The 21,336-nt window shown below is 44.2% G+C and overlaps 1 protein-coding gene across 3 annotated transcripts in view; it reads right to left on the bottom strand.

The window, feature by feature from the left end:
• The window catches only part of adkb (adenosine kinase b), a 139,187-nt gene that overhangs the window by 8,094 nt on the left and 109,757 nt on the right, over positions 1 to 21,336 (bottom strand). For all 3 annotated transcript variants that reach the window (XM_083787082.1, XM_083787083.1, XM_083787084.1), the window contains 2 exons: positions 11,056 to 11,091; positions 7,459 to 7,573 (listed from right to left, as the gene is read on the bottom strand). In XM_083787082.1, coding sequence (XP_083643208.1) covers positions 7,459 to 7,573; positions 11,056 to 11,091 — 151 coding nt within the window. The remainder of the gene's footprint in view (positions 1 to 7,458; positions 7,574 to 11,055; positions 11,092 to 21,336) is intronic.

Raw genomic sequence — 21,336 nt, 5'->3', positions numbered from 1 at the left:
GAGTGAACCAACAACAGAACGTGAGAAACGAACGAAAACAACGTCCGGGAGGTTGTGACAGAGAAACCGTTTTTTTAATTAACTTATGTATGGCCTATATGTTAATAGATTCTCATTATACTACTATACTAATGTTGGTTACTTGTTCACATGCATATTGGTATATTATGTTTTGTAGAGTATACTCTGAATTTGAACACAAAATGCAAAGATATTTAGATAGCATGTGGTTTAGAGACAGATGCTAGTGTTTGATACTTATTTGAGCAATTTACCCTGTCATTTGTTGACTAGGGCTCACACCATTTACTCCAATCTTGCACCTGTAAGTTGGCTAAGTTGTGTCTGATTAATGCCTAAATTGTAAAATTTTGATTAAACCGTTTCCTGTAAATATTATGTGCAATAAAGTAGTAAATTCTGATCTGATCTCGAGCCAAATGCACCAATTTAAATCGCACAAACATTCATGTTGCTATGAAAAGCTATTGGACTCGGAACAGCAGGCTATTAGCCATCAATTACAATATTGTTTCTGTACATATGAACTATCGTTATCCCTGAAAACAAAGACACGGGAGCGCAAAGTACTAACAAACAAGGCCAGATGTACTGTATGGAGAACCGGGATGACTGGAGGGCTCGCCTGAGGACGACCTGTTCTAGAACAAGACCATCACTTACGAGTATGTGTGTGTTATGTGGAGAGATACACACACACAACTTCTCACATTTCCCCCCCCCCCCCCCCCCCCCTTGAAACCACTGGAGAGTTGACTCAGGCTCTATCAAGGTCCTTATCAGCGATTAGAGAAGCAACCCCCCTCTGAATGATCGTTTATTAGATCTCCTCACCCACCGTTAAGGTTCAGGGCACAAAGATCTTAATTAGTGCTGTAATGGACGTATAAGCAAATGCCCGGTGTAGCTCGGCAGCATCAGTGGCAGCTAAATAAAGGAGCATTTTCCCCAGGCTGCTCACAGCTCTTAAAAGGCATGTTTGAAGCACCCGCCTGATGAACAGAGTGCTTCAGTCTCCAAATGAAGGGCAGAAAAAAAAAAAGATAACAATAACAAATTGACATCTTTTTTTGGGGGGGGTGAATTATATACCACAGGGGAAAGCATTCACCCATCCTTAATCACTATGAAATGGTTTAACATGACATGCAGAGGCTGGCGAATGATCAAATCCTGACAGGGGGACAAATTGCAAACAAAATGAGAGATCAAGTTTATTAGAGGCTCCGCCTCTGGGAAATGAAAATCTTTAATTCTCTTTTTACATTGACATTTATTTGGCTGGCGTGAAATAGTGGCACGCTATTACACATGCACACACGCACACGCATGCGCGCACACACATAGAAAAAACTATTCAGCTACAACCTACAGTACTAGTGTAAACCGCCTCGATCCCAGCACGCGCACGCTCAATGACATTCATCATGTTTGCCTTTGTAGATGACATCAGAAACACATTGTCTTTCATCCCACCTGCATTCATCATGTATTTTCTATAAAGTTCACAGAGGCGCACCGCTCTGCCTCGGTGCCGAGGAGAAGACAGGAATTATCCATCAGCGTGGATGGAACACCTCCCAGACAATGGATGGCTTCATTTACTCTTCTAACCACTTAACCACATGAACCCCCAGCGTCCCGTCTCTATTCTGGGGCAAACCTTCAGCAGACCTACAAGCTCACCAATCAAATCAAACTCAACTAAGTATTGTATTTTTCTTTTTGTCTTTTAAATGTTTTATCCCACGGTTTTTGTAACCCATTTCTTTCCACCCCTTTGTCTAACGTAACCCTGGGCGCTACGTTCCCTCTGCCAACCTGGGGAGAGTAACGGACTGACCTCATGCTTCCTTCAATACATGAGGTGTCCCAGCCGCATTTTCACCTGACCGGCTGGCCAGGTGGAGGTAGTATAGAGACCAGGACAACTAAGCATTATTTAGGGCAGATTCACACTATGGTCCCGGGTGCGCATTCGGGACCACTTGGCAGATGTTGTGGTAGCGTGAATGCTGCGTACCGTTCACACAACCGTTCCCGGGACCGCATGGAGGTAGTCTCGGGACCGATTGATACTCGGATACGGATCGCTGCAATGTGAAAGCATTGAATACAGTTGAATGTACTCGGGTTTGAAAGAATCGAGGTTTGACTCAGTGTGAATCTGCTCTAAGTGGTTCCATTTAACCCTATACACCTGCCTATGCTTGGAGCCCTCCTTTCCCCCCCCCCCCCCTCTACACCGAATCTCACTACTGAAAATAGCAGAGTTACAAGCTCACTCGTCGAGCTTGTAGATCATCTGTTTTCATAGAATGTTCACCTACAGTATGTTTGTGGAATGGTCGCCTGTTATGACATGCCCAGTAAAGGCAATGTAATTAGCCACAACTCGCAGGGTCCCAACATGTTGCATTCCCACAGCGCAGCGTCCGACACATTTTGTAGAGCTTAGGCTGTTGGACAATTTTCACTTACAAGTGCAGGGCTCAGTGATTTTCACCGGAATCCTCATGAAAATTCTCATGAAAGGGAAGTCGTTCCCAAAAAGGACACACAGCTCCAACTCTTTCTCTCTGTCTCAGTCTGTCTGTCTCTCTCTCTCTCCCTTTCTCCCCCTCTCTCTCTCCCCCCCTCTCTCTGGATGACAAGTTTAGTTAATCCCGTTTATTACACTGTAGCTGCTATTAATAATAAAAACAGCATGGGTGTTCCAATACACTGAGCCTATTGTGGCATTTATCTCGTTATGCCAATGATTATATTGCACTAAGACTGTACACACCCCTATCGTGATATCACATATCCTGGGGAAGAGGGAAAAAAGACAATAACTTCAATGTGAAACATTTAGGCCCTATGCTGCTGTTCTTGCCAACGGAATGAAACAGTAGACCCTCAAAGCCAACACACGTTTTAAAGGCTGCTATTGGATCAATGCTGCTGCTGCCGTCTGGGAAGTGCCAGCCGTACTGCTGTAGTTGTGCTTCTCTCTGCGGTCCCCGCCGGTGATGAGTGATATGTTAGGAGCCTTTACCTGAGGCCATCTTTCTCCCTGTGCACGTCTCACTGCTCTGAACTGCAAGGGCAACGAGGAGAGACACCCCGTGGTGACAAACAAAAGGCAAAGGCTCCCAGCAGTAACTGGAGACCATCACACACACACACACACACACGCACGCACAGCTTACCCCCGCAACCCCTGCTCGGTTAAGATGACACCGCCTGTAATGTCCACTAACAAATATGCCCCATGTTGCACGATTTGGGATTGATTTGAGGGCTGCGTCGTCGGCCTCTCCCCAAGGTCAGACATGCACGCACGCATGCATGCACGCACGCATGCACGCACACACGCATGCATGCACGCACACAAGAATAGCTTTAATTTCATTTTGTGTTATCCTTTCCTATACATATTCTGTTATAACAAATTAATACCAACTTAAACGCTGCAAGGCTTTTAATTTGCAACTAGTGATACAAGAAGCGGCGACAGTGTGGGAGGCTGCCAATCAGATTGTTAGGCTACGCGTGACAGGGTTAGGTAGCAACCAATAGCTTTCCTATTTGGAACGTCCTGAATATCATGTGGAGGTAGTCGTTTAGAAATAATGTTTAAACACAGAGACGAAGTTGCGGTGTTAAATCATCCTGAAGGGCATTATCTTTAAACAACTACCGCTGTGTCATACATTATCCCGCTGATTACACGGCTACTTTAGTCATAAATAAAGTCTATTTCTCGCTTTGAATGTTTTCAAAAGCATTCTTGAGAGCAATCTTTAGTTGTAAATGACATGGTGTGTGTGTTTACATGGCTGTCATGTTGGATATACGGCATAAAATCCAAGCAGAGCAGCAGGTGCTCTGATGCTTTGATTAGACAGCGGTCTGTTATAGAGCGGAGCGGTCATTATCAAGAAATAACACACAGCTGAATTCAGCGATTGACCAATCAGAATCAAACATTCAACCAAGCCGTGTAATAATACAAATTATTGAGCAATATGTCAGTGCCAAACTGACATATTGATCCTACGACACAGTATGGCATCCCCCTAGTATCCCCTTCACATTCAGTAGATCCTGTGATCTTTTGTGGCCAGATGTAATTTCCTGGGGTCTAGTTACAGTAGAACTATAGTAAATAACAATAAAGAAAGGCGTAAAACTTTGAAAAAAAGACAAATCACCTTCTAAAGTCAAACAGTTTGACAGCGTAGTTTAATTATTTTGCAAACTATGTCTTAGCTCTTCCGTTCTCATTGGAGATCTGATCACAAAACAATGGCCATCCATTATCTCGGTTTGTGCTCATTTGATTCCCTGTTGGGTATGTATTAACCTGCCTCTGCCAGATGGAAGACGCTTGCTTCACAATGATATTTGCTTCACAACGCACTTCCATCTGCGATCTCTGTAGTCCAATCGCTGAAGAAAGTCGTCCCTGTTTTCTAGCCACTTGGCAGGTCATTGGATGGGACCGTCTGTCAATCATATTGACGTGTCTAAACAACCCCCTTGAACGACGTGTTAACGAACGCCTGATAGCATTAGATTCAACACCTTTCAGACTATCGTGTCAGATGTGTAGGTCGATGTCTTCGCTTGCTATCAAGAATAGAAGATGATCTTCCCAATTTTAAAGCGATAGGAAATAGAATTGCAATGGGCACTTCTCGATGGCGTCACACCCGGTCTCGCCAAGTTCCCGCCCGCAGCTGCCGCTGATTGGTCCGTCCTGGGCCGGTTCATCGCCAGTCCCTGAGCGTCACCAGGTGGAGGATGTGTTGTGAACTTGTGACTCAATAGCGCAATAGCGTCTTAGCTGACAAAATCAACACTGCATCTGGCGGAGTCAGGTTAGGCATGAATTGTATGTTGTATTAAAAAGTATGTATGTTGCATTTAGCTTTGGCTTAACGTTGTGTGCATTAATTCATTCCCTGTTCTCTCCTGTATCTAAGCTTAAAGCTTATTTAATTTATACATTGAACTGAACAGATATCAAACCAAACGTCTTGCAACGGACATCCACAACAATGTCACTTAACGTAGTTAAATTAATATACTGGTGCTACGATATTAAAGGGCCACTTCACCCCTTTTGCAACCAGATCTTATTTTAATGATGTTTAGGACACACAGGCGGGATCTCCAGGCAGAAACCAAGAGGCTGGGATGCACCTGGTCGCAGATAGAAAAGAATGCCAGTGACCGAGAACTCTGGAGGACCCTTGTCGACGGCCTATACCCCAGTAGGGGTGTCAGGGTGTAAGTAAGTTAGGACACACAAAACACTTTCCTGGGATTTGTATATGTGTGCTTATAGATATTTTAGTCATGACGCCATGTCCATGTCCATAACTTGTCATGAAAATGTAGTCTCACTTCCTTCGTGGACAACAAGTCACACCTCCACGCAGCCTTATGGTCATTGTAGTAATTCAGCTATCCAGACTTCATTATTTGTCTGGCCATAGGGTGCCAATTTCAAATTGTGCTACTGTTATCTACTACGACAAAGTGGTGAAATGTCCCTTTAATAATTTTTTACCAAAATATACCAACAATTACGACTACATCTGCGATTGGCTAGTTCAATGTTAGGCCAACCAAGGAAAAGACTATATCCAATTATAGCCTGGAGGAACGATTGCTTCGCAGTAGGCCAGTTCATTATTAGGCCAACCGGCTGACCAATGTTAGAATATATCAATCAGCAACTGCGACATTCATGTGTATACCGTAGTGTACAGGGCTGGCCAGCCAGTCCAGACAAAAGAGAAATAAATAAATAAATAAAATGGGGGCGGGGGCAGGATGTTAAGAGTTGACGTGTAATTTTTTTTGCTGAGGATTGTTCTGGAATCCATCCAAGACAAAGTTAGAAGTACTTCACAAATCAATGCCTGCTCTGCTACTTCCTCTGCACTCCTTTTCATGCTCTGAAATGACAGAATGCATAGGGCAAGCATTCTGTAGCTTTTCTTTTCTTTCGTTCTCTTTCTTTCTTGGTTCATATTTTTTATGAAACATCTGGCGTCAATATACAACTTCAAAGAAATTACTGTTGTCATTCAGCTCTCATCAGTTGGCAATCCGTCCCCTGGTGTGGTTTAAATCCTTTGAAGAATCAGCTCTGTTCAATAAATGTACATGTCAAGTATTTTTCTCCCTCCAAAAACATCCCAAAAGGTGCTTTAGTTTACAGTAACTCTTTCTTTGCTCATTTAGTGTTTCGGTAGCATTGAAAGATGTCTACATTTGACCCTCGAGAGCTCTAGTAGGTTTGGGGTAAACGCATCGAGTATCAACGGACATCCTAAACACCAAAGCACCACAACGACAAACACACCAGACCGTCACTTCCTCATGACCCATCATGTGTCATGTTGTGAATGGAGTAGCGCTCGTTTCGCATCACTTAACACGGATGACTGCCCGTCAATCAGTTGGAACCAGTACATCGGTGTGCCCATGCAGCTATTTGCAGCTTCGGAGCCCATTTCAAGGTGACACAGGACTCCATCTTGTTTGTAGTCCTGTGTCATAGCATAGCATCTAAGCGAAACATTTGCGGGAGGCACGCCGACCACCCGAGGCATGATTTCTACTGACTAGCGACGTGACAGCGATGGGCTGATAAAAACACTGATTTCGGTTAGAATCGAGATCAGTGATTTAAAGTAGATTCAGAGTTTTTAGTGTTTGAAGATTTTTTTCCTCCCGTCCGCTATAATGGAGGGGGAATACTTTTGATGACTCACCAACCGGAAATTACGTTGAAAGTTGCAGGCGAACCTAGACTGTAGTGTATCGCTCACCGATATCAAACAATTAATTCTCCGTCTTTTGACAAATCTCCGTCCTGAGCAGTCAAGGTGTCATTGTCTACTCTAATGCATGTCTATAGTAAAGCTCTGACTGGCAGTTTGCATGTGACCTCAAACCCAAAGTAACATCCATCCACCAAACGACAAAAACAACAAGCCAGGCACTTCCAGAGCCCCACGGCCCACGGTGATGACGACTTAAGTTTGACTAACATCCCTGCATACTTCCTCAATGTTTAATTGTTGCATTTTGGGAGGCTCTGTGTCAAAACCTGTTTTCCGTGTTAGACGGTAGACCAGACTCGAGTTGTAAAACACTATATTAATGCTTTGGAGATATGCAGAGCCCCGAGACTTTCAGGGGTAAAGCTTCAAAAAGACATTAACCAAACAAAACAAAAACATGATTTTGGGGAGAGAGGGATTTTAAGGCAACATTCTGCAATTGTGAGATATGAGGTTTAAGTGAAGGATAAAGACGTCCAAGAGGGGGCCTGTGGCTGCAATAGCTTCAAGTAGTGTTTTAAACCAACCCAATAAACGCACAGATAAGACAGGAAAACTGAAGGAATAAAAAGTTTAGTTTTTTGCCTACCAACAGTTGCTACCGTGTCGTCCTTGCCCTGAGTGAAGACCACCGCTCGCTCCCTCTTCGTGTTCACCTTGGGCAGGTTTTGGGTCTTGCTGGCGATCTCTGCAATGTCGTCTGTCTGTAAAGAAAAAAGGAAAGAAAAGACACGAGGCGCCACGGGGTGAGGATAACAAAAAAGATTCACGCATTAAATAAATTAACACAGTGACCGCGGCGATGAGAAGCAATTTCAGAGGAGTTAATCAGGGATCACGAGTCGTGCAAGCCAAGAGGAGGGAGGTCAGCTTTGGCCAATATTGGCAAAGGGATGAAGTGATAATGAAAATAGATGGGGTTATGAAACCATTTTATTTTAAGAGATCAATAGTAACCACCTCAATCTTATTTGCGATTCACTTTATTGTAGAATTAAAGAGTACTGCAAAAAAAAAAATATATATATTATTGCAGGTTCCCTGAATGGGATAGCTGCTATGCTATGGAGATATGCTCTTGTCAGATAAAGTTACTTTTGCGAGCCAGAGGGATAGGTGGTGCGTGCACTGTATCATTCTCCTGCTGAAGCGGGCCATCTCCCCACAGCATCTGCACAGAACAGATACCCGCCGAGACAAGACAGAACTCTCCAGAGTGCTTGCCTTTGATCATGAGAGGGATGAAAAAAACCCACAACCTGTCAGTGCTACTTTATTATTAACTCATCATGATGTACTATGAGCAGGTGGGTTGTCTTTATCACTGCCTCGCAGTGGGGTGGAGGCATGTTATGTTTTTTTTTGCATTCCTTATACGACTCACAAGAGCTAACATTAAAAGGGGGGGCGTCGGTATGCTCTCTAGCATCGCGGGAAACACGGCGAGTCTTTGGTTGGGGCAAATACAGCAGTGATTGGAGTAATCACAGAGAGATATGCTGCACACCAACACTACTAGGCCCAGCCACACTGGCTCACTCAAGCCAATGAGGTTTAACACCTCTAAATGTTTCCCAAACGTGCTTTAATCAGCCCTAAGAGGTCCAGGGAGACCTTGGGCAGAGGAAAAATGGGTGTAACACTCTAAGTAAGTGCTAATGGCGAGGTTAATACAGAGGCTGTTAGCAGGCAATAGCTAAAAAGAAAAAAGGAAAAAGAAAAGGGGGGCAATTTGTCACTGTGACCGAACGTAACCACAAGCACTCCTTGAGACGCCGAATGCAAAACCCACAGAGGACCTCCTCGGTACAATGTCAACCTTTGGTTTTATGTTCTACGACATAAAAAGCACTACACTAAGGTTTAGGACCTAGAAGGTTCTAAGGGCCAGAGGTGGTAGGTTAAGATTGTTGGGGAGGGACACCTGCGCACAGAAACACAAATCTCTTATTGCCTGGTACAGCTAAACCACTTAACTGGCAGCTTCCTATGGCAATACAATACCAAAAAAGCACATTTATCGTGAGTCCAAGACAAATGAATTGACAAATGATATGGACAATTTGGTTTACTGCTGAGAAATGGCAATGGACATGATTGTGAGGCGATTGATCAGGCATAAATCAACAAACCGTGAAATATGGTTTATAAGGGTGTTAATTCTGTGTCTGTATTGAAGCCAATGAGAAATTGATCGTCTCCGATGCAGGCTGTTTGTGAAAGACTGCCAGGGAGAGATTCAATTACTGCTGCTCTGCAGATATTTCTTTGGGCATTTAAAGGAGGCAGATCCCAATCATGGTACTCAGTGTGTTCAGATCTACTGATGGCAGAGAACAAGCCCTTTATCTTGTATTTAAGCTTGGGGAAAAAAGTTACTGATTTCATAGCGACTATTTATACAATGAGATGACTCGCCGTTAAGGAACACTCAAAACACAACCTTTATCATCAAATAAAAGCAATGACAAAAGGCGGAGGGAATAATGATAACCATTTAAGTGTTAATTAAATAATTATTTCATTATTACCTGAAATATAAACGTCTCGTTGGAACACAAGCATTATAATGACGTTCAAAAGGATGACTGTGACAGACAAGGACATCCTCGAAAATGGTTGTGAGCTTGTAGATCTGCTATTTTGGCTGAATGTTCGCCTATTATGACATGACCAGAATAGGGACACTGGCGTTCATTTAAATAGTAATCGCTGCCCTACCAAAGTTCCAAATAACATTCTCAAGTACAGTATCGACAAAACCAAACAGAGACCCAGCTATAATCAGTACATTGCTCATTTAACGGCATGAGTTTACGAGTGGAACCAATACGAGTGGATTTTGCTGTGTATCTTTGAGTTTTGGGTTAGTACTGTACGGTAGCTGTGAGAGAATGTACATGTATGTGCTGGACCCCCAAAGGGAGAGTTTAATACCTCACATTGTTATCACTCAATGACTTTTAAATGTTGCCGGAGCAATGAAACAGGGAGGGCTTACAGTCTTACACACACCAAGCCAAATTACTATCAAATAGGTCCCGTGAAAAATGTAACATTTGAGAACAAAACCTCATTTGAACTGCAACCATTGAGAAATGAAGTACATAATGGTAATGTTACCTGAGAAATGAAACTCATCCGATGCAATTTTGCAGAGAATTCTTAGTACCAAGAGAGTCCATTCCTTGGACCTGTATATTTATTTTTTTGTGATGTGTGATTCACTACCCCCCCCCCCCCCCCCCCCTCCCCATCCCTTTCATCCTTTCTCCTCTCTTAAACCTGTCACTGCCTTCGGGATTGCATTTCTATTCCGGTCACGTTGATCACACCGTAAGTGATTCTGGATGACAATTATTCACACAGAGCCGAGCCATATTCAAGCTCTACCTTTGAAAAAAGAGAGATGGCACTTAAAATACCTGAGCCCAATTCAAAACTCACACGCACACACAGGCTATTTATGGTTTTTGATTTCCTATTTACAGAATAAGTGTTGTTAAGGGTATGCAGACGAAAAGCGTAAAATAATTAAGGCTAAGTGAACGTTCATCCTGCCCACATGAAACGCACACAGTCCTATGTATGTATTACTGTATGTATGTATGTATGAATGAATAGGCGCTGTAATTTTCATTTACATCATCTAAAACCACAGGTAGCTGTGAGTTGGTTATTAAAAGACTACTGTGCAGTACAATGTGGTGTAGTGCCGTGGCAGTGAAGGGGGAGACATATCATCCCTGGGTGCAATGAAGCTAATGAGGAAGGCTTTTTAACCAGGCAACCTGACGAGCTACCCCGAGCCTGCAGCAGAGAGAGGAAAAGGCTTGAAACCATGCCCAACTTCTCAGCTTTTCTTTTTTTTTTTCCCCAAGAGGCTTTTCAAAATTCAATAAATAACATCTGTAGGCGATGTTGGGTGCAGAGACCTAGCGGAGTGCGTCATAACAGAGAGCTGGCTGAACAAAGAAACCATGACGACTGCCAGGTTGCCATGGCAACTGCTGCAAGGCCTGGAGAGTATAATAGCACATCAATCACTGTCCAAAAAAAGAACTTCATTATCAGCAAAAATAAACCTTTAGGATCTGTTTAGTGTTGTGTGTGTGTGTGTGTGTGTGTGTGTGTGTGTGTGTGTGTGTGTGTGTGTGACGGACTGACTGACTGCCGGTCAACTCACCTCGAAGCACTGCTCTTTGGCAAAAATGGCCGCCTCCTAAAAAGGGAAACAGACAAATGAGCAGTTAATTATAGGAGGAACACACAAAGTGGAGGAGGATGTCACACTCTTGACATACAGTGCCGTAAAGACATGTCACTTCTATTCAGCCAGCACAAGAGAACACGTGTGTGGCAGTGCCACCTGAGAGGGAGTAATGTGGTAGTACCGCTGCTATGCTATGCACAACTCCTTAATTTAGTAGACAGGCAGCCCACAATTTAGTCTATGGGGCCCACACTTCATCTCAACTTACAACTTAGCGGGCATGAGAAAATAGCGCCGTTCGAGCCCACGGCAATGAAACTACCACTGAAACCAACAATAATAATGTGTTGATGTGGGGGAATCCCCGACACCGACATCGAACACCGGCCGGGGCCGCAGAAGCACTGGCGCTTAGCGCTGCGCTGCTCTAGTCTAAATAGCAAGGTGGTTAATATCCGACTTACATTTTAATCAATGGCCGAAGCTGTTTTGCATGTTAATGTAACGTAATGACACAAATTATGACTGGCAACTTCATCCACTCAATTCACTTCTGACCCCCGGACAAGAGCAATAAGTCGATGCTATGATGCTAAGTTATGCTATTTATATGAACATAGGGGGGGGGGGGGGGGGGGGGTGTTTGCCTGGCGGCGTGACCTTGGGGGAGAGGTTGACAACCTGGTCCTCAGACATTAAAGGAGGAGAGGACATGAAACAATAAGGTTACTGGTCCCAGGAGGAAAGGCCTGTGGGCCCATACTCTGGATCAACATTACAACACATGCGCACGCACGCGCACACGCACACGCACATACGCACGCACACGCAGCTGGACAACTAAGTGCAGTACTCAAGTCTTTTATAATGAGGATTGGTGAGATGTCTTTTTTTTCTCCCCCAGTGTTGGTTCTTCCATTTATCTCGCATTTAGGTCTCACATTTGTTTCCATTATTTACAACCACTATTGACTTTTCTCCTCCGGAACATTCCATCACAGGCAGGAGTACTATACCGAGCCTCTCACAGGGGCATGAGCGGCTTGACAAATGTCTTGTCAAAACAGAGATATTTCACCTCAAACTCCTCACAAAAAGCCCTTAAAAGAGACACATGAATGAAGGCTGGATAACAACATTGCTGGGGCGCGCGCGGTGTCGGTAGAAACAATAATTGAAACTATTTCCACCTGTGTTGAAGTGTTATTCATTTGTATGGGTAGCAACGGGTTATATAAAATATAAATATTAGAATAACAGTGCTCTGGCAAATATGTAATCTATTTTTAATACAAGGACTACAAGGTCAACACAAACTGTTAGTGCTCCGCAGTGGAATACAGCGTAGGTCTGTGTTCATAAAATGACAAGTTCTATCCTTTGTACTGTACTGTATGTATGTATCTATACAATTGAGTCTTCTCAATTGCGCACACTGTGTGTGTGCACAGCTTTGTGCGCGGTTTCGGTCGGGCCAAGTCATAGACTTGGCGGAGTATGCGGACGTGCTTCGTGGCCGACGGCCGTGATACGTCGCATCACGTCACGTGACACACCTCTGCGTTTTCAACGCAGATTCATGGCTGTTCGCAGTTTCCCTTTCCGTGATGCGATGGACCCATTACAGACAGAGGGCCCACGGAAGCTGCCCAGAAGCACTGAAGCCAAAGTGGCCAAATATAAATCGCTGTCTGCCTTTGTTCAAAATGTACGGTTTGTGTGTGTGTGTGTCTCTCACTCAGATAGCGCTGCCACATAGACGTGTGGCGTTAGTATTGTCCACTGGAAGCCTGTGGGGGGATATGACTGGTTGGCAGCCCAGATGACGGACTGTGTGCGTCTACTGTGCAGCTGTCACTACAATGACACGCACTTTGAGAGACAAAAAAAAAAGCAACACATTTTGTGATGGCACATAGAACCATTTGATGATTGTGGTAGTTTGCCAAATGCCACCTCTGTGGCTTTGCTGCCTGGGGGGGGGGGGGGGTTCCTCACACTCTTCTCAGGGACACAGTCAGGTGGATCATGGCACCAGTAATGATTTCGTCAAATGAAAACTAAGCTGTGCTGACTAAAACTAAAACTAATTATATTCACAATTTAAAACTAGACTAAAATGTTAGGAAGGGACTAGTGGACAAGAGACACTAAATAAGTCATTTTACACTTGGTTACATGCTGAAAATAGCCGTTGTGAGCTTGTAGATTGTCTGTGTAAAATCTGCCATTGCGATGGCATTAAGGCCCGCCGAAATACATGTTAGTCGACTAAATCAAATGTAGATTTAGTTGACTTAAATGTTATGATATTTAGTCGACTAAAACTAGACTAACACTAAAACATTCCAGGTGACTAAAATGAAGTTTCATTCCAAAGACTATGACTAAACCTAAAATTGAAATGTTCTGCCAAAAACAACACAGACATGTTCATTGTAGAGTGGGCACAAGATGGTAGACAAGGCAGAGCAGATGGAAATGTGCCGTCATGTGTCTCTCGAAAGCATGTGCGGGGACGGCCTGATTTATACTGTGATGTACACATCGATTAGATCGATGCACAACAGGTGTTAATTACACAGGCCAGGTGTGAGGCAGGGTTTAAATTAGCCATCATCCACAGCGCGCACTAGCGCACACCACAATAATCCATTCTAAAATATGATCTATATTAAACTATGTAAACCCTACACACGCACTTATTTGACCGGCTTGATCAATGTGCGGTTACTGTATGTTTTGTCAAAATGATATCATCCTTATTTATTATTACATTTGAATGACTGTAATTATTAGGCATAATAATTTCCCCTGGACGAAAGAGTGATTCACAAACAAAATTCAATCGACGATGACAAATTATATCAAAATAAATTAACGGTCCTTTGAATAGAGACGGTAGCTTAAAAAGATGAGTGTTGCAGAGTCATTATATCAAAATAAATTAACGGTCCTTTGAATAGAGACGGTTGCTTAAAAAGATGAGTGTTGAGTCAGGGTCCATGACTTCTCCTTGGTGGGCAAACGAGGTAAAAGATAAGCTGGAATGAGAATGGCCAAAGTCATTACACAGTAAATTCCTCAGTGTTAATGTGTCCATTTGTAACTCTGAGTCGTGCACAGAACGTAAACCATTTGGACTCTCATGGGTCCATTTGGGGTTCATTTGTACACTCCCGGAGTCAAATTAACGCAGAGGATTTTGCAGTCAGTATATATAAAGCTATCAGGATGTGAGAGATGCTTCTGCTGCTGTCACAGAGTCATAGAGTCAGAGGGATATTTTTAGAGAGCTTAAGCTAATAATCCAAAGCCCAGTCAGGGGTGCGGGGAGCCTACAATTTCTTGCCAAGCAAAATGAAAGCGGAAATGTACACTTCATGCAAAGGGCATTTTTCAAAGCTTCACACTTTCTATTTTTGCCCCCCCCCTTCACACTATAAAGTGACAGGAGCCAGCCAGTGATGCTTAGATCTGCATGCATGTACACTTTGTATAGCTGGGATGCAGTCTCCATGAAGTCACCCATGCTGCTGACTGATTTCTGTTCTGTTTTTTTGGTTGTTGTTGTTGACTTTGGTTGTTGTTGTTGACTGAGGCCAAGTTCCTCAAACCGCAGATACGGTCCTTGTGTGCCATTACATCGTCACCAGTCGCCACTAATACAAATCAATTGCTCTTTTCTAACCCAAACTGGTTTAGGACTGTTTGTGCCCTTTCAATAGGCATGGACGGGGGTGAAATCGATACATTTGGAGAACTAGCCAGCCTTGGCGCTGGAATAATATCGTTAACAAAGCACAACAAGCTTACACAATGTTTCTTTTTCTTTTCTTCTCCGCTGCGTCAAGGAGTTGTTGTTGAGCGCTGTGTCACACAACGGGCGCGAGGGAGTCGGAAAGAAATAACCCAATTTCAGAGTTCCCCCAAGGAATCCAAAGTTGGTGGGCAAACCTCCGCGTGGAAGGTTAATAAAAGTTGATCAGCTGAAAAGGTCCAAACTCCCCCAGGCCATTGAGAGAATAGGCATTTCCTTGACCACGTTACCCCGAGCTGATGCAGAGCTAGAAACTCAATTGTGTTTGACATTGGGCAGAGGTGGGGTGGGGGTCTAAGGGGCACTGGGGACATTGGGGGAAGGGTGGGGTGGGGTGGGGCAGGGGTGTGAGGGGAGAGCTGGCCCTGACTAGTCATTTAAGTTATTTTATTTTATTTATCAGAAAAATAAGTTTGCGTGGGATTGTTTTTATGACTCCTGTCAAGTCGTTAAACTACAGTGTCTAAACAGGAGGAAATTAATTATGATTAATTAGATGTGTAGGTGTGTGTACATTTATGTCAATAAACATATACAACTCAATGGTACTAAAAGCAAAGGCTTCATCTGACACACATAGAATTGCCTGCTGCTTTTACCGGCCAGTGAGGAGCCTAACCGGGAGGACGTATAACGAGTGCAGAAGTAGGTCGGGAGTGGCTAATTGTGGGTATCAGCCGACAGTGGGGGGGGCTGTCCCCGTTACAATGTGTTACACCTACCATCAGCCCCCAGTACTTCCCGCACAACTTGCCGCACCCAAGCCGTGCTACTCATACGCCGAGTTGGCAGTACTGAAATATCCAGACACTAAAGGGCCTCAGCGTGTGCAGAGGAACACCCTATTCCTCACAGTTCAACACCCTGCCGACAGTCAGGCACCCACACCCTCGCTTCCTTCTCACTGAAGGCCAATTTAAGTGAGTGTCACACTAAGTTCTCTCACTACGTTCTGAGATTTGAGCATTCATACCGTCTGCGTCTCGTCCACAGCCACGGTATAAAACGTAAACATGGAAGTGACGGTGGTCGTGAAAATCAGCGCACAGCGGTTTCTGCCAGTCATAACAGGGCTCCAGCAGCCAAACCCAGTAGTCACTTTGAGTGGCACCACACGAAGCCACGGGTGAACGTATGTACTGTATTTCGGACATTACTAACCCTGACCTCTTAACCGGCCATGCACGTGGGTCACCATCGCCTCAGTCTTAACCGGCCACGGTCTAAAACGTGACTTTATCTACAAAAAAAGTTGTTTGCGGTTGGCACAAAAATAGTGGCGCAAGCAGGATTCGACCCCGGGGGGTGTGGAGTCAGAGTCAGCCAGCCATGCTACCGAGCGGGCTGCCAGAATGGGTTTTCAGGCTGTTTTAGAATACGACAACGCTCCCAACTCATGTAAAAAGAAATAAACCCTGCCAGAAGCCCCGCCCAGTTGGGAAGGGGCTTCCCCCTCCCCATATTTCTGGCTTGCCTTTCCATTTTTCCACAGCCTATCAGATATGCGACACTGTCGCCATGCGCCGGTCGGACAGTTCTGGAGATACGCGTACTATAGTTACTCACACGCACGCACGCACAGAGGCAGAGATTTTGCACATTCATAGTTAGTAGGATATGTCTGTGGCATCCGACATGCTCTTTGTTTATTGATTATAATTCTTTTCTCCGTCGGTTTTTTCCCCCCTGCCAAGAGACGTAGATGGGGCAATTCAAGACAGCTTTCATAAACGCCTAGTAAAAACAACATCTGGCATTCAGCTCAAGTGCTTCCACCCAGATTACTACTACAGCATACATTACAAGACGGGGGGGGGGGGGGGGGCTGTATGTGGCTGGTTGAGTATGAGGGCGAGAAATTGATCAAGTGAAGTCGGTCGGTGGGGTGGGGTGGGGGGCAGTGGGTGCCCTTGAGGTGGCCCCCAAAGGGTCATGTTATGTATGCTGAATGCCTGAACGTCTCTCCCCCCCAACGAGGACAGGTGGCTGTCGAACAGGAAGCCGCCACACCAGAGATGTGTAGGCCGATAACTACGGCGTGTGATTATTAATATGATAATGTGCGCCTGATAGCGACCTCTCTCTCTCTCTCTCTCTCCCCCCCCTCCACCTGCTGGAGAGAGAGAAAGAGAGAGAGAGAGAGAGAGAGATAAGCTGACCGCCTGCTACAGCGGCGCAGGACAGATTAGGCGAATAAATAACCTGTACCAGTGGGCAGTGGCTCCTGAAGATCCCACGAGAATGCAGCATTCCTGTTCAAGCATGACATGCCACAAACAGAGTGTACGCACGCACGCGCAAACTCACACTCACGCACGCACGCATACTACAGAGAGACAGAAGTTGCTGCGGTGGTGCATGCATGCTGCCTCTGGGAATTTACTCCACACAGGCAACGGCGTTACTTTACTTTCACTGAACCATAAAGCGTGGGCGTTTTTATTCAATCTCAAACCACTTAATTTTCTTCTCTCCAGCGTTGTCTGAGGTTTTTTTTTACGTAAATCAGCATATAATATTGTTTAAACCTGCCAGTCAGGTAGGTGTCTAGTACAGTAAATACTAATCAGGGCTTCCCCCAAATCCCAAAATGAAAATGATTTCCTCAAATTTGTCATCTTATTGGCGTTTTGTCTTGGATCTTTGAGCGAAATGCATTGAATACAGTACATTGTGAGGAAACACCATTTAGAAAAAGTAAACGGTGTTTCAGTGTTGCTTTACACCTCAAATGGTCCTTGGATTTTACACCATCTTATATTTATATTACGCTGCACTGATGATGATCCCATTCAGTTTGAAATCGTGTCATAGGCTATTGTGTTCAGATTTATTATATAGAGTCCATCACTGCACACTTTGACATCATGTATATCTAGAGAAAACCTTTTCTTGCTTGCCTTCAGGCAATCAATTTATTTTATGCCTAGCAAAAAGCAATATCGTGGGGTGGCTTTCACTAAACATCCCAGCATCAACCTGACCCCGAATCATATAACGGACCCAGAGACCAAACACAGTTAGAAACTAAATGTTGCAAAGATGTGACCAAGAAAATAAAATCACTATATATTTTGCTGTGATTTAAGTGCACTCATAGCTATCAATGGCTTGTTACGTAGACAGCATTAAAATTGCATTTTATGTAGTCATAGCACTTTATAGTACACATGTATAATATATAATATAGCATAGTATGTATAGTTTACATAGATACTCCACTGTTACGTTCTTAGTTTATACATGATTCATGATAACTACTTTTTGTCTCCACCAGGCCGAAGGCATGTGGGGAGAGTATGTTTTGCACTCCGTCCGTCCGTGTGTCCGTCCGTGTGTGTGTGTGTGTGTGTGTCCGTCCGTCCGTGAGGAGCTAATCTCGGCCACCGTTAACCCGGTCGATGCCAAATTTTGCACACACACTCCCTGGATGCCAACGATGAACCTCTGCCCCAAACTTTCCACAACGGCCTGTTATAGCGCCACCAGGAGGCCGCTTTGTGCTAAACAAGTTTTTGCACAGTACACCTACAGATTTTGTCCAAACATCACGCAAATTGGTACACAGTCTCTCTACAGCCATTCAACCAAACCGGTCTTTCACATTTCTCAGACTCCATCCTGATTGGCTAAGATTGGCTTCCAAAGTTCACAGGAGTGCTCAGTTTCAAACAAAATGCTGCAAATCATGAACACATCGCGAGATTTCCGTGAAATTGTGCACCCACATTCCCACTAGGCCGAGGACGAAATGCCACATGAACAATTTCAACTCAGCCTCAAGGTGGCGCTATAACTGGCCGAAAACTGTTTTTACCTCTAACTGCACGGATCTGTGGATAACTTTGTATGCCAACTCCCTAGAGGCCAAGGAAAAACCTTTGCCTGGAATTTTTCACATCTGCTCTTTATAGCGCCACCAGGAGGCCGACATATGTAAAACACATTTTCTATTATTACTCCTTCAGGCTACTCCGATTGGCTAAGATTGGCTTCCAAAGCTCACACGATTCGTCCATTTCGAAAAAAGCCCACAAATCACAAACACAGTGTGCAATTTCCATTACATTATACACGCACATTTTCACTAGGCCGAGGACGACATGCCACAATTTATTCCTCAAAATCAGCCTCACGGTGGCGCTATAACAGGCCAATTCCTGTTTTTAGCTATAACTGCATCGATCTGTATACAACTTATGTATGCACACATGGAAAAACATTGTACCTGCATCCCTCCAATACGAACCTCCGGCCCAAATCTTCCTCAACAGCCTGTTATAGCGCCACCATGAGGCCACAACCTGACCTGCCCTGGTGGAGACCTGTGCCGATTGGCACTTTGTCTAGTTATATATGTGTTTTTGTTATTTCTTAATGAAAGTCGCTCTGGATTAAGAGCGACTGCTAAATGCCTACATTGTAAATTGTAAGGGCTGTCCGTTCAGACTGTGCCCTCCCTTCTCTCTCCACCTGCCATTCCATTATACACCTCCAGTGGTGGAAAACGTATCAATACTGCAATATAGAAATACTAAAAGTCCAGAATTCAAAATGCACTGGCGTGAAAAGTACAAAAGTATTGGTATCAAAATGTAGTACCAAAACTAGAAAGTACTCTTTATGCAGAATCAAATGTATAAAGAACAGGTCTACAAGCTGAGCTTGTAGATCAGCTATTTTCAAATGGTCGAAATGTATGTATAGGGCTGATGTATGTTTTGTAATAATACTCAAAATCTACAAAGTAACTAGTAACTAAAGCTTTGAAATAAATGTAGTGGAGTAAAAGTACAATATCTGCCTCTCTGACAAGTAAAAGTATTGGAAATTGGAAAAACTCAAGTAAAGTACAAAAACCTCAAATTGTACTTAAGTATAGTACTTAGTAAAATGTACATAAGTTACTTTCCACCACTGCTGCCATTCCACAGCACACCTCCAGTAACAACCTCCATCATCTCAGTCTGTCTACAAGGGCCAGACCAGAGAGCTCTCTCACCGAGACGGGGCGGCTCTTCCACAGGGACGGCACCAGTACCACCTACAGCACGGGGCCCAGAGGTTAAACAATCCCAAACATGTGTAGTTCATAAATATCGCCACTGATAACAATCCGCGGGAGAAAGAAAGAAAGAAAGAAAGGCAGGGAGGGGGTTTGCAATGGACACGGGATGTTTCACCTTCGGCAGAGGGAGAGAGGGAGGGAGGGGAATTAAAGAGCGTTCCTCTGCTGGGGCTAATGGAAGCCATAGCGGGCAGTATAGTAGCTTGGCACTTGGGGGTTGGAGGGGTGTTACTTATCAGCCCTGATGGCCTTATCAGTGCTAAGGGCCTCTATCACACATCTCACCTCTGGGGCTTTAACATGGGGTCAACGCACCGCAGTCAGAGTGCCGGGGACTGGCTATCTCTCAAGGAATGAAAAGAGGTGGAACGGCACAAAAAGAGAAATACGGCGGAGGGTCTTTTCGACACTGCCAATTGGAGCCAATTAGAGGCAATTAGCCACTTAACCTGAATTAAAAAATATAGGGGGAATGGACAAGCTTGCAGCGCGATAAATCACTATATATGCATCGTGATCTGTAAGTGCACCATTTTCGAGGGACGCCCCGGTTGAAAGTGTCTAGAAAACAAAAGCAGGAACAAATAAATGCCTCTGTCTCAAACCAGGGCAAAAATGATAAGTCATAATGCATAATTATCGCCGGTTATCTCACATTCGACAGCAATCCCATCATGTACAGTAATCAGTAACATCCAAGTCCCTATGTGTAAGGATATCATTACCAGTAAACTTCTCCGTTTATCTGAATGGAGTCTTGCTCGACAACACCCTACATGCCAAACATGTCAGAAGCGTCGAGTCTCTGACATGTTTGACATGTATCCGGTTACAGCGTCTGCTAAAAAAAAGGTCAAGAAAACAAACAGGCTCCTTTGTGCCGAGTTGGAGAGAGAGAGCTGCGACGTGCCCTCCTGTGTGTAATAAACATATGAGCTTTTGGCCTGCTCTATTTACCTCCTAATGAGAAACAAAGATCTGGTCTGGTGGGATTTGCATGCTTCAAACAATGAAAGCCCGGCGAGAGAGAGAGAGAGGGGGGGGGGGGGGGGGGGGGAGAAATAAAACCTCTCGAAATAATTCAAACCATTTGTGTGCGAGAGAGTTCTGAGCATAAGAGCTCCGTTTGAATAAATTGGTTCTATGAAAAAACGGAGAAGATGTCCAATGTGTTATCTGTTCATGTGGCACAGGCAGGACTTTTGCCCAGATTGGGGGGGAAAAAAGCAGTGGCTGGAAAAAGTAATCAAATGTTTTACTTCTGAATCTGTTATTCAAAATGTACTCGAGCAAAATACAAAAGTATATTGGCATCAAAGTGCACTTTTAACAAAGGTAAAAGTACTACAGAATGTCCCATTTCAAG

Source organism: Protomyctophum parallelum (assembly GCF_964188405.1).
Source record: "Protomyctophum parallelum genome assembly, chromosome: 17".
Lineage (NCBI taxonomy): Eukaryota > Metazoa > Chordata > Actinopteri > Myctophiformes > Myctophidae > Protomyctophum > Protomyctophum parallelum.
The sequence above is the reverse complement of the archived record's forward strand: the minus strand, read 5'-3'. Positions and strand labels throughout refer to the sequence as shown.